Here is a 13,658-nt window from a genome sequence, read left to right as displayed (position 1 = left end):
TACATTTGCTATGTAGGACTATTTTATGTCAAAAACAATAAATCACAAAAAGTGACTTTCGCTAGATTTTTACAGACAGACTGGGTAACGTATTTCTGGCCTGTAAAATTTTAAAGTGACTTAAAGGTGCATTGTGTAACTATGCAATATAATATGCATAACTATATTAAGACATAATAAACTGTTACGTTTTTCTTACCTTAGAATGAGCCGTTTTTATCTACATATACTGCGAGTCCTGGTTGTGGCTAGAAAGAATACAGCTACGGCCAAAATCTTGTGAAATTTTTCTAGTTTTCATCCTAATCCTACCCATAGATATGTATAAAGGCTAGATGTCTCGCCCGCGCTGCTGGCCAAGTGAGTGGAAAGTCTGCATTCGGCGGCCATCTTACCACAGGCAGCTCGCTTACTCGTAGCATTGTGTTTTAATGTTGCATGTACTTTTAAATGACCATAACTTGCTTAATTTTCTACCGATTTTCAAACGGTTTGGTTTGTTATTAGCATCAAAGATGTACCTATGACACTGACTGCATACTAAAAAAATGTATTAATGAAACATGTTAAAGCATCCAGAATTATAGCCACGTTAACAACATTTGTAAGAAACCAAACCGTTTGAAAATTGGTAGAAAATTGAGCAAGTTATGGTCATTTAAAAGTACCTGCACCATATAACTCAATGCTACGAGTGAGTGAGCTGTCTGAGGTAAGATGGACGCCAGGTGATGACGTTAGAGACTCCGCCGTAAGACATGTAGCCTTTATACATATCTATGATCCTACCCTCAAACCTAACCCTAAACCCAACATCTCGCGAGTTTTGCCCGTAGCTTTATCCTCTCTACCCAGAACCGCGAGTCCCCATATACATTGCCATTTCACACTGCCATGTTTCTACAGTATATAAACGCTATTCAGAACATTCTTGCAAGCCTTTGACCAATCAACCATCAAGAAATCTTGATCACTAGAATTTTCAAGGGGACATTTTTATTTATAGGTTTATCTGATTAGAGACAATACAAAAGACATGATTCCAGAAGGCTGAAATAGAGAGTATAGCTTCATCTCTGGTCCCTATACTTCTGCATGTCCAACTATTTATAATATGTAAATTTAATTGCTTTAATTGCTTTTAATGCAGGCCATGAAAATCATATGGATACAGAGTATGTGTCATTGCTCAATTTAAGTTGCTTTTTCTTTCTCTGTCTTCCTTATTCAATCAGTCCTTGAGAAATGTTCCTACACAATAATTGGGCAAAGTGCTGTGTAGTGTTTGTTCGAAATTCCTCAGGTGGATGCAGGAGACAGCCCAAAGTATTTCCAACATTCCTCTTCCCATCACTGGAACAAAGAAAAGCATTTCCAATGCTGGAGTACTTTCTTCCTTTTTAAAGAGGTTAATCACGTAAGGGGCCAAGACAAGGGCTCACACGGAGTCTACGACCTGGAACATTTGTCACTTCTGTACAACAGCGAGACATTAATGCTGTGTTCAGGCTAACTTGCAAAGCTTTATTAGGTATGCATTAGGCGGCTACCGTGGCTTCACTACGCGTCTCGAAAAGGAGGGTGAGCTGTGGACTGAGCCCATTCAAAAATTCAAATATTGGCTACAGAGAGATTGTTACAAAAGTTATAATATGGCTGCATGCTCCATCTGCACAGCATATATTGTGAATATATGTCTTTAAGAGTGATTGCAGTTATTCGTCATCACTGAAGTTTATTATTTGAATGTGTTTTATAGCCCTGCCAGTTTACACTGTCATGCGATTGTACTTGCACACAATTCTTATATAACATATGTGCATGCGCACCCGAAGCAGGCACACAGACAGCGGATGTCATACACCTTGTAAATAGTAAAGTTCTCTTTTGCATCTTACTGTGCATAAACATAATTTGCCCTTGCTTGTGTGATGCCAGGCTCTGAAACTGCACTAAACCTATCCACCTGATTGGCAATGCAATTGTTTAGGCAAGCAGATCTCTCCCTAACACTTACTACTATCTCAAACCTCTAGATGGCTCTATCAGATGCCCCAGATTGGCTGAAGGCAGATTGATTTTTACCTTTCTGTGTGTGTTACCCAAAAGGGCTTTGCTACAGGAATGTTATCACAGGTCCTGACGTGCATTCACAATATGAAAGAGCCACTCACTTTAGACTGAAAAACAGACTGCAATGGTATATGAATGAACACTTACGATAAAGTGATTCCTAATACGAACCATAACCCAGTCCCTCCAGAAAAACGCAATTATGCGATCGCATGATTCAATGCATAATCAGCCAAAGTCCGTAAACTATTTTTTCTGAAAGGACTGATAACCAGCTCAATTAGTTAAAAAAATAACATTAACCTAAGTAAGAAAATAAAGAGCTCAGACGCAAAACCCTGTAAGTGCGCCAGGCATGGTTTTTTTTTTGTAAAAAATACATGTCACTCCTGGGCAGTTTGTGGCCTAATGGTTAGGGCTGTGACAGAGGCAGTTTTTTACCACCGCGCTGGTAAACGCACAAATTCACAGCAGGGAACTACACTAACCTTTTCCACTGGTGGCACTTGCGCTACCAACTTTTTCAGTTACTGGCGCAAAATATGATTTGGTCGCACATATTTTTTCAAGTTATATTAAGGCGCTCTGGATAATAATGAACAATAATAAAACTGTATTGCATACAGATATGCTTTTTATCTTACTTGCCATCTTTTAAACCACATGCCCCCTTGTTTTCTTAAACGTTGCAGTGTTTCCCAAAGATCTGAAATTTACTTGTGGTGGTAGTCATTACCCACTGACAAATAATGGTGTACTATACATGTGACGAAGAACTAATAATGTGTGACACAACACAATACTTTGATTTATTGAAAATTAATATTAATTTCACATTATATTTCATTAATCTAACCACCCCAAACTTTCTTTGCCATTAACAAAGCTGACACTGTTTGTCAAAGCACCACGAAAACACTTACTGTTTTTGCACTGATATATGAAGCAATTAGACCCCTTTTATCAAACTCAATATAATACAATACTATGTATAGTATATTAATAGACATTGCAGGTCTACAGATTATAAATGTTACTGATGTTATAATGGTTATAATTTCTATTAGATAGGCACATTAACTGCTTATGTTCTATCTTTCTATTTCTCCCTTGCCGATTAAAAAAAAGCTTAATTCACTCATTATTTCAGATTTAAAAGTCTACTTGCTGTCCCGATGACAGACTTTACATTGCTTTGCGTTTTTTATATCCCGGGTCAGATTATGCTTTGCTCGTTCAGTGCAATGGGCTTGACATTGGCACTGCTTTTTTGCTACAATCTCTATGCAAACTTTTTAAATATGGATATGGTTTTAGAAAAGATATGGTTTATTAATAATACGATTATTTAAAAAATGTGAGAAAGAAAATGCAGCGCGTGGACATAACAAGAACCATCGCCATAATAACCGAAGGCATGCTGAAACTGCACTCGAGCTTTAGCGCGGTAGCGCTCATGGCCGTTTTCCGATCGACTCGGGTTATACACACAATATTAATCAGACTTGGGACCCAAAATAATTAAAATTGTTTCTCCGCCGGTGGGTGCTCCTCACAGCGTCAGGCAATGCTTAGGTTACTTAGCAAAGAAAGACGCTCTGAAGCACCCACACGCTTTGAAGAGGAGGAAAGCAGTGCGGTCACGTTTCCGCGTGGTTTTAGACACGACGTAAAGTAAATGTGAAGCAACTGTCCATATATGCTTGGCCATTTCGGTGGGTGCTCGGCCGGAGCATCCACGGGATCGGCCCCTATCTGCATGTTTATTGTAGCACCTCCATTCGTGAAACAATAAGTGGGAAACCTTTTTGGGGTTATAATGTTTCCAGCCGCACTGAAAACGCGTTCTGGTGGTGTACTTGTAGCAGAGATTGATACCTTTATTCAACTTTGAGTGAACGGCCGTTTCTCAATCCGAAGGCTGCAGCCTCCGGAGGTCGCATATGCAGGCTGCATGTCTTCAAGCCTGGTTTATTTCAGTTAACTGAGTTACATTTGCAAGTCATAAGTATATTACAACAATGTATGATTAACAAAGAATAAGAGTCAACTTTATAATTGTTAATGTTATGAAATAAGACGTATGCAGCTCGCAAACGCGACCTCCGGAGGCTACAGTCTTCGGATTGAGAAACGGCCAATATCTTCCCTCATTGTTCCACCCCATTACCGATATCATCACTGATATCACTTGTCTTCCCTTGCAAATAGTGCATTAACTCTACGTCTGCTGGCTGTTTGCAGTAACGTGAACTTGAAGACATCTCACTGGGCAAGATTGTAGTTTATATTTTTTATAATTTGTGACGTGAACACCACCGCAGGACGCACTTCCCCACCGTGGGTCGCACTCCACCACCGCTGTGGTGCGGTGATCATTACAACCCTCACAGCCCTACTAATGGTTAGAGCTTGTAATCAAAGAGTCGCCAGTTTGAGTCTTACAACCAGCAGGCTGTGACTGAAGCCCTTTTCACACAGAGATTACAGAAAATATATAGACAATGTGTCCGGGAAATTTTTATTTTTGATTCATTCAAACCGCCAATATTTTTTTGGAATCTGTGCATGCATTCACACACACATAAAGACATGTGAAGTATTTTTTCCACAGCGTTTGAGATTTGCTATTTGTCTATGATTTCGTTCTCGAGAAACCATGCACGTGCATTTTAGTTTATGACAAGATGATAAGGAGTGCGTGATGCACTGTTCTGTCATGCTGATCAATGATCTTAGCTTCAGCACCGATAGTGATAAGCTCCCTGATCTCTGCTTCAGTCCAATTTGCTGACATTTCTCGATGTGAATGCCGATCTGCATTTAAATCCCTGAGTTAAACCATAACTTCTTGCTCCAATGACACCCTACGGCACACCCCTTACGTCATTGGTAAAATTAAACTTTTCGCATCATTCCACAAGCATTTTAACCATAAACAATGCACTGTCACTTTAATTGAGCGTGAGCAGCGCAGCAAAAATTGTTGCTTCAGTGCAGCTACTTTTAGGCGAGTATATGCTGCTGATGCGTGCGGTGTGCGTGCTCTAACTTGTTAACATGGGCGCAGAAAAAAACATGCGCCGCTTACGCACTGCCCACGCGTGCGGTGTGAAACCGGCGTAATACATGCCGAGATCTTTCGGTTGATATCATCATCTCATTTTTAATGGAGGTGTCGTTAGAGGCTTTTGCATCTGAGCTCCTCAATTATAGTTTAAGCAAAACATAACTCTTCATGGAGGCGTGCTGGAAACACTGAGCAGTAAAGGAAGAAGAGTCTGGGGAAACTGACTCACTAAGAAAGATCAAAATAAACCAAAGCCCAGCAGCCTGTCTATCTTGGAATAAACATTATCGTTCATTGGACACTATCAGTTATCTGTATATTTATCTTTATAATTATCATTCATAGTGTAAATGGTCCTTAAGAGTCATAAACTAACTCAAGAACTAAATGTAACTCATACAGCCCATGCAATACATATGACATTATGCAGTAACAAAACACATTTACAGACAAGAAAAACAACAACATGAGGATGTTAAACCTGCTTACATCAACAGAATAAATGTAAACCACTATCAAATGCAGCTTAGCTTACACTGAAAGGGATTTAAAACAAACACAGAGGCAGATACACCACTCATCTGACACAGAAAACCGTGTTCAAAAACCAGAAAGAAAAATCTATCTCTGCCGACCTTTAAAACATTTACAGTTATTGATTTGCTTGTTTGCCTTTAATTTAGCCTTTAGTCTCAGCAGTGCGATAATGTGTTGTATCATCCATTATACAGCATCAAAGAGCAAATAGTTAAAGGAGCATTTCACCTGTGGAAACATTCATCTTTATTAAAAGTGGATCATATTTATAGTCGAAATGTAACATAAATTTAGAATTTGGTGCCTGTTTGACCGAGAAACGGAGTGTTTGTACTCTCACCCCCTCTGCAAAGATAGAGGACTTCCTTCTTTCAATGATGCAAAATGATGATTTTTGCATCATTGAAAGAAGGAAGTGCAACACTGAAATCCATATTTCTCCCGTCACAGGGGAAACAGAGGGAATGATGCATGACCATTCAAAAACATGACTGGGTTTCTAACTATACAAAGCTTAATGCAAATGGGTGAAGTGTCCCTTTAAGAGTGTAAATAAACATACTAATGCAATGCACTGTGACATTCGAATTAAAGAAACATGCATTTTTATAAAACCTTGCAGCACACATTCTACATAATATGTACTTTATACTGTACATAGTGTAGAGAGACTAAGGCTACATTTACACATAGCCGGGTATTCAGAGAAACAAATATTTCCCAGCCTCTGTTTTCAATAATAACATTGTGCACACAACATCGTTTTCAAACGTGTAATTTACATCAACCCGCATAAATACGCCGTCAAGCGTCATAATTACTATGTCAAAGCTATGGACAACAGTGTAGGGAGAGGAATAAAATCCTCAGAATCGACACCAACGAATGACACGAGCGACTTCCTGTTCATTTGAAAACAGCATAGGGCGCTCACATGACGTTAAGCATTTTCTGGCACATAATGTGACGTTTCAGAACCTAAAACCCTGTTTCTCCCAGTTGACACGCCAACACATAACCAGGGTTATCAGAAATCTTCACTTTGGCCTTTCGCACCTTGGTGCTCGGGCGTCGGGCCCTAATAATGCATTATGATGATAGATCTTGTTCTACATGAGGAGATTTGGAATTTTCCAGGGTGTTTTCACATTACAAAGATCTTTTAAACTAGAAAAGAACATCTTTTAAACTAGGGATGCAATGAAACTAAATTTCTGTGCCAATACAATACCACAATTCGATTACTTGTGTGTGGGGCCTCCAATGTAAGCAGCTTAATTCAAGCAAGATACAGATAGTTTTGCTTTTTACTCCTTGTTTTAAAGTATTATGTCATGAAATCCTAGAAGTCCAGAGCATACAAACTGCAATCCTGTTGTCATTTTCACCCAGTTGAAAATAATCTAACAGTTTAAGTTCTGATGCGTTTTCTGCACCCTTTGATTGCTAGGATATAATGTGCCCTGAACATTGGATTATGTCCGAAAGTGGGACAAAAAAGCTTTTATCTGACTAATTATGGGCCAATATATCATATGCTCTATAGCACTTTGTAACTTTGTCTGAACTTTTTTCCAGTCAGTGACCAACATTTACAAATGGCAATATATCTTGTGCGGGCCATTGATTAAAACTTCTCAAGATGATACAATTTCTAAACAATATTTTATCTTGATGGTTTCATACAGTGTCGTAAAAGACTACTAGTCCATACCCTGTTGTTGTTGGGGGGGTGGGGTTTTGGGGAGGGGGTTGTTAAACGGTATGCATTTTTGCATGTTCACTAGTGACAGTCCTTAACTTGGGGCTTGTATACTAAAAAAAATACATTCCTTCTTTACAAGAAATTCACAAAAAAAGTTTCTCCCAATTTGTTATTGGGCCACCAAACATTACTTCCGCTTTTACCATGTCTTACACACACCTTTATACCAAATATTTTCCTTTCATGCACTTTTTATGGGACTTACAAGAACCAATCATATACAACAATACAAGTTAATGTGTTGCAACAATATTCAATATAACAACTGCAAAAAATACCAAGTGAAGGAAGCCAGACTGTCCTTAAATGATAGCCTAACCACAGGGTGTTAAAAATATAAAGCTGTTATCAATGAAGCACACACACAACATCCATTTGTTGCCCAGCTTTGACAGATCAAGTTTGAAATGCTTTCTAACTAAAGTTTACTTGCTTAATGTAATGTTAATCTTATAACAAGCAGCCTAAACTAAAACAGCATACCATGAACCACTAAATACATCAATACACATAAATGTAAATATGCACCCAAAACAAAACTGATATTTGAAAAATACAATTTTGTCTGTTGTGAATAAATTACAACTAAACTAACCAAACCAAAATACTACTGGTATTGTCTTCTTCAACTGATGAAACGTTATTTTCTATCACGTAAACAAATCCTGACCTAGAGTTGCTGAATATTAACTAAAATCGGTTATTAGCGGATTTAGAAAAAAGGTTTAAGGGTTTTATCTACACAATCAGTAACCACTTTCTTTTGATAAGACCGTAATTATGAACAACTTAGGCTCATTTGTTATGGCACAAATGAGTTATAATCAAAACAAACGCCTCAACGACCCCAGTCTGAGAAGTTAAAAGCCAGGGTTACTTCCTTAAATACAATGGACAGCAACAACACGAACTGTGCTCAAGATTCTTTTGGTTAGTTTTCAGATCAAGAGCATTATTCATTATACTCCATTATCCGCCTCCTCTCCGTGTGTCATGCAGAGACACATGTGAGAGGAATAATAACTAAAATACTCTCAGGCTGTAAAGCATTACTGAGTGTCCACTTCACCAGCCTGACAACTTGAATGGAAGATTTTCTGGCAAGTGAGAAGTTTGAGGAACAAGGAGAACAATCTCTCCGGGCACCTTTGAATCAAAATGTCACCACACACACCGAGCTCCTGTCCGGTTAGTGACTTACCGGAGTGTGGGCCCGATACAGTTCGTGTCTGTGCTCTCAATCTCGCGCAGGATTCGCTCGTGCTCTGCCGCTGTCTCCGCGCTCGCCATCTTCCATATCCTCGCGACGCGCTCGCGAAAATAACGCACCGAGAGGGGGGAAAACACTGGAGCTTTTACTTCCGGTATTACGATTGAACGATTCATTATGGATAAATAAAGTTTTAGAGAGAACGCAAAAAACATATTACGTTTATCTAATCATTTGGAAAAAAAATAAACAAAGAAGGGGTAATTTAATTTGAAAATGTTATTATTTTCTTTATTGAATTGTTTCAATTGAAGTTTAAAATTGACATTTATTAAAATTATTATTTAATATGAGACCATTTTTATGAATAAAAATGTGTTATGGTTAATATATGATTAATGGAATAACGTCGTATGTTTTTATCGTTGCTGAATACAACAACTTCTACAACCCAAAATAAAATAAAAAACATGTGATGAAAGACAGTGACATCTAGTGATTCAAAAGCTGAATCAAACTAAATGTGCAAAACGTATACATTATCTCATCTGGTTTAACAAAAAATAACTTTTAAAAAAACTATTAAAATAAACAATTAAATAAAAATAGGCAATTATACACATTTATGAAATTCTGGGAAAATTTGTCACGCACTAAACCATATAACACATTTTTATTTTTTTACTAAAAATTTGCCTCAATGTAAGTTTCTAGTTTTCTATTTTTATTATTATTATTATTATTTAATTTTTATATTTCAAACGATATGGCCATTCACAACCTCTGTTTATTATGACGTATTTATATATTTAGTTAATTTATAACAATTCATAAATTATTTTGTTAATGAATTAATTCAGTTCCCTTGATGTGTATTTATTTATTGTTTGCAGAGTTAGTTTATAATTTTAAATGCGTTGCACTTTTAACCTGAAATGCTGTTGCGCATCTATACAGCATAATGTAGTACATCTGAGTGTCAACAGAGTATCAGAAGTGCTAACAGAGCCAGTCCAAACATCAGCCTGATAACACCCGGAAGACACACACCGACAGACGGCAGAAATCGGTAAGAAACTCGATATTTAACTCGAAATTTGTTATATCAATAATGAATGGAGGCAAAATGTGACTTTAAATCGCCCGCGGAGCTGGACAAAACTTTAACAAGATAGTAACTCCCTTTTCTTTTGAAGAGATCATTGCAACAACTCGATTTTTAAGGGTCTTTGGGGGTTGGACGGAGCCTCAAAGTTGTAAACAAATGTTTCTCGTTGGTACCTGTTTTGAAACCCTGCTCATTTAAAGACGTGAGATGAAACTGCGCATTTATAATTATGATTGGCACCGTGATGAGGAAAAGGCTAATTATCTTCTTGACAAACGTCATTGGAGACAATAGGTTAAAATGTAACGTCGTCAGTGGATATTTCACTGTGGCACTTGCTCCAGATGTGTACTAATTAAATTATTTTCATGTTTCATGGTAAGACTATTAAATTGTAAGAGTAACTCTCTGAAATTAGCTCTAAAAATGTGGCTTTGCCTGTTTGTACCACAACGATCATAGTAATCAATAGACGTGGTAAAATGTTTTTTTTATCCACATCACTGTTCTATGGCAAGTGGTCAAAGCACGTACATTGTATTGTTTTCGTGTATTACTCATTAATGCTTTGTTAGCTTTGTTTTCATCTGATTCATGATCTACCCCTAGTTGATCTTTTTGTGCCATTTTTTAAGTAAATAGCAAAGATTAAATCATCTATTTTTTTAACATACAGTCATGACTTTGAATTAAATAAAGTTTGTAATCAAAAACAGAAATATGATAGAATAAATGATAATGTAGATTATTTACCTATTGTCTTTAACTTACAGTGTAATCATGGCGCATATGTTTACACTTTCTGACAATGAGTCAGATACTGAAGACCAGGAGGACTCAGGCCGGACAAAAGCTAAGATAGGATCACATCAAAGAATGCAGCACCTCAACGTGACTGATCAGTTGAAAAGTAAGTCTCAAGGGCCAGTGGGATAGTTACAACTACACAACATCATTTCTGCTGTATCCTGGATACAAAACACAGCGGTTTATCAACAGCACAAGTACCTCACTGCATTTTTCCAAGGAATCAACATCAGTTTTTGCTTGAAGTTAAGCTTTATGACTACAGAAGTTGAATTACATTGACCTTTAATTATTGTTTGACCAAGTTTTAAGCAAATGCATGAAACAAACTACTAAACAGCCAATTTCTGTACATGATTAATTGTTTAAATTACTTGTGTTGTTTTGGTTTTGGTTTTACCAGTTGTGTCTGTCATCAAATAAAACCTGTTTCATTCTGTATAGAGCAGGCCATCATGATGACATTACGGTACATGACCAGCCATAAACAACTAGATTTATTTTGGTGCAGTAGAAAAATGTGTTATTTCGTTAAAAGGAATATTCAATTTTCATAAAAATAAAATCCCAATTATTTACTCACCACCATGTCATCCAAGATGTTGATGTCTTTCTTTGGTCAGTCGAGAAGAAGTTTTTTGAGGAAAAAATTCCAGGATTTTTTCTAGAATGGACCTCAATAGTTAACAGTTTCAATGCAATTTAAAGGTCCCGTTCTTTCTGTTTTTTTGAAGCTTTGATTGTGTTTACAGTGCGCAATATGACATGTGTTCATGTTTCACGTGTAAAAAATGCTGTATTTATCTGTATAGCGGCGTTTTCACTGTCCTAAAGACGGGCTGATGTCTTCCTTGTTCTATGAAGTCCCTCCTTCAGAAATATGTATCGAGTTCTGATTGTGTAGTTTGTTTAGTGTGTTGTGCATCGATAGCAGCTTAGCTGGGACTGACGTATTCCTGTGGGTGGAGTTTAGTCAAAAAACTGATCTACTGACGTCATTACAGCAGGAAGTTGAGGGCTGTAGTCCAAACCGGCCGTTCACTGTAGGCTTTGAAAGGCAAATTCTGTTAAAGAAAATATATCGCCTGTCAGTGAACTTTGAGCTTTATCATTTTGCAGCTATTATTAATGCTATTGTAGCAACATTACACACTAACTAGGGTTTAAAAAAATGGGATCAGAAAGAATGTGACTTTACTTTTATTAGTGCTTACGCAATACGTAAGGTCACGCTGGCGTGCCACATGGCTAATCCAAGACGAGAATTTTTTTAATAGTTTAATAGTACATATTTTTTTATTTGCGTCGAAACTGCAATTTTAAACTGCACTGAAACTTTAAACTGTTAGGAGCGGTTTCCCGGACAGGGATTAGACTAGTCCTAGACTAAAACATTTTTAAGAGCTGTCCAAACTAAAAACAACTTGCACTGACATATCTTAAAATACATCAGGGCCCTTTGTTTTGCCTCACAATGCACACAGGTAACGTTTTTAGTAAGGCATGTTTGTTAAAACTACTTATATTTCATAATTAAACTAAGGCCTAGTCCTGGATTAAGCTAATCCCTGTCCGGAAAACTGCCCCTTGGGCTTCAATAAAGTCTATGCAGCACTGCGTTTTTTAAATTGGGAAAAATCTTGAAATGTTTTTCTCAAATTTCTTTAACTTAATTTCTTCTTGACTAAACAAAGAAATACAAAAACATTCCTTAAAGGTCTACTCTGATCTGACAAGGCTCATTTATATTCACATTTCATTAAAGGTGAACAACTGGTGAGGCAAAGAAATCACTCAATGAATGAAGAGGCCCTAAAGGAGTCCGGCATAGGAGAGGGAGGATTAGTTAATGATTCTTTCCGGCGTCGATCCAGTTCTGCTCCCCCTGCACTGTGGGCAGCTAAGAAATACGGCCGACAGTTGAGGAGAATGAGTGATGAATTTGACATCCTACTTGATCAAGGGGTAAGAACTCTGTTTTTGGACATGAAAAAATATTCTTTCTAAAAACTGTTACTGATAGCCTACCTACAAAAGACAATATTTAAAAAAAAATACTTAAAAATACCTCTGATCCTTATAGATGAAGAGGGTAAAGAGTGCAGGAACATCATCTCATATGCGCCAGTCACCCAGCTGGTTGGCTTTCCTTTGGAGTCACAAAGAATCTGATGCCGAGTCGCGTCCTGCAGAGTGATTGAATGTGAACGTATAATGGAAAATGGACTACTGTACATATTGATGCTGGTACAAGAATAGGATGTGCCTGCATTCAAAAAGCAATTCCATGAACTGGCTGTAAACCTTTTTTATGAACTGCACTGGGACTCTTGGCTAAATGAATAGCATGATTTCACTGGCATGTGGCACAGAGGATACACAAAATGGAGATAACCATTTGACCTAAACTCTGGGAATATTTATGCAGTAAATTAATGAAACAGATCGCTTGATATCACCATGTCCAAAGCACAATCTTTCTGTCACGTTTGGTGATATTGCAACAAAATATAATGAAAACTGGATACTTGTAAGGGCTAAAACCTTTTAATTTTGAAGGTAAAGACTAATGCGAAGTTATGAAGAAATAGTTTTTAACAAAGTTTAATAAGGTCCAAGATGTTTATTTGTATATGAAAAATTGTTAAGTGAATTTGTAATAATATTTTTAGAAAATCGTCTTTTCAACAACGATGAAATTTCACTTGTTAGTATCTAGAACGGCACACACAGGGTTGATACTGTAAAGGGACTTTGACCACTCTGAGGGCCCTTTTCCTTTATTTCCTTAGAGTAATAAACACTCTTGAAATGGTCTACACAGACATAATAACTTTTTTTAATACTAAAAGCACATGAGCTAAACAACGACGAGTTTGAATACCCAAAACTTAATATTTTTTTGGTCTAAATACCCCAAAGGAATAGAACAGGGAGTCCATCACCACTGGTATTACTTGATTTGACAGATTTCAGATGTTCTTTATGTTTGTTTGTCATTTTAATGTTTTTATCTTGTAACAGTATAGCTTAATAAAAAAAGAAATTAACACAAAACTTTATAAACTTGTTTTTGCAATGCACAATT

At 37.1% G+C, this 13,658-nt stretch overlaps 2 protein-coding genes across 4 annotated transcripts in view; one reads left to right on the top strand and one right to left on the bottom strand.

The window, feature by feature from the left end:
• Positions 1–8,804, bottom strand: part of exoc6b (exocyst complex component 6B) — a 167,134-nt gene extending 158,330 nt beyond the window's left edge. For all 3 annotated transcript variants that reach the window (XM_055200381.2, XM_055200396.2, XM_055200390.2), the window contains exon 1: positions 8,647–8,804. In XM_055200381.2, the coding sequence (XP_055056356.1) occupies positions 8,647–8,735 (89 nt within the window). In that variant the 5' untranslated portion in view covers positions 8,736–8,804. The remainder of the gene's footprint in view (positions 1–8,646) is intronic.
• A 789-nt stretch (positions 8,805–9,593) lies between these two features.
• On the top strand, positions 9,594–13,636 carry badb (BCL2 associated agonist of cell death b). The gene is made up of 4 exons (XM_055200508.2): positions 9,594–9,724; positions 10,537–10,673; positions 12,336–12,535; positions 12,654–13,636. Exons 2-4 carry the CDS (start codon positions 10,544–10,546, stop codon positions 12,765–12,767), a joined length of 444 nt encoding a protein of 147 aa, XP_055056483.2. The 5' UTR covers positions 9,594–9,724; positions 10,537–10,543; the 3' UTR covers positions 12,768–13,636.
• Positions 13,637–13,658: the final 22 nt, after the last annotated feature.

This window comes from Misgurnus anguillicaudatus, chromosome 21, assembly GCF_027580225.2.
Source record: "Misgurnus anguillicaudatus chromosome 21, ASM2758022v2, whole genome shotgun sequence".
Classification (NCBI taxonomy): domain Eukaryota; kingdom Metazoa; phylum Chordata; class Actinopteri; order Cypriniformes; family Cobitidae; genus Misgurnus; species Misgurnus anguillicaudatus.
The sequence above is the reverse complement of the archived record's forward strand: the minus strand, read 5'-3'. Positions and strand labels throughout refer to the sequence as shown.

Bases quoted from the DNA above. Each gene is read 5' to 3' on its own strand.
- badb (XM_055200508.2), top strand. From the start codon at position 10,544: ATGGCGCATATGTTTACACTTTCTGACAATGAGTCAGATACTGAAGAC. The intron at 10,674-12,335 runs GTAAGTCTCAAG...ATTTCATTAAAG, and splicing joins CGTGACTGATCAGTTGAAAA to GTGAACAACTGGTGAGGCAA. The intron at 12,536-12,653 runs GTAAGAACTCTG...TGATCCTTATAG, and splicing joins ACATCCTACTTGATCAAGGG to ATGAAGAGGGTAAAGAGTGC.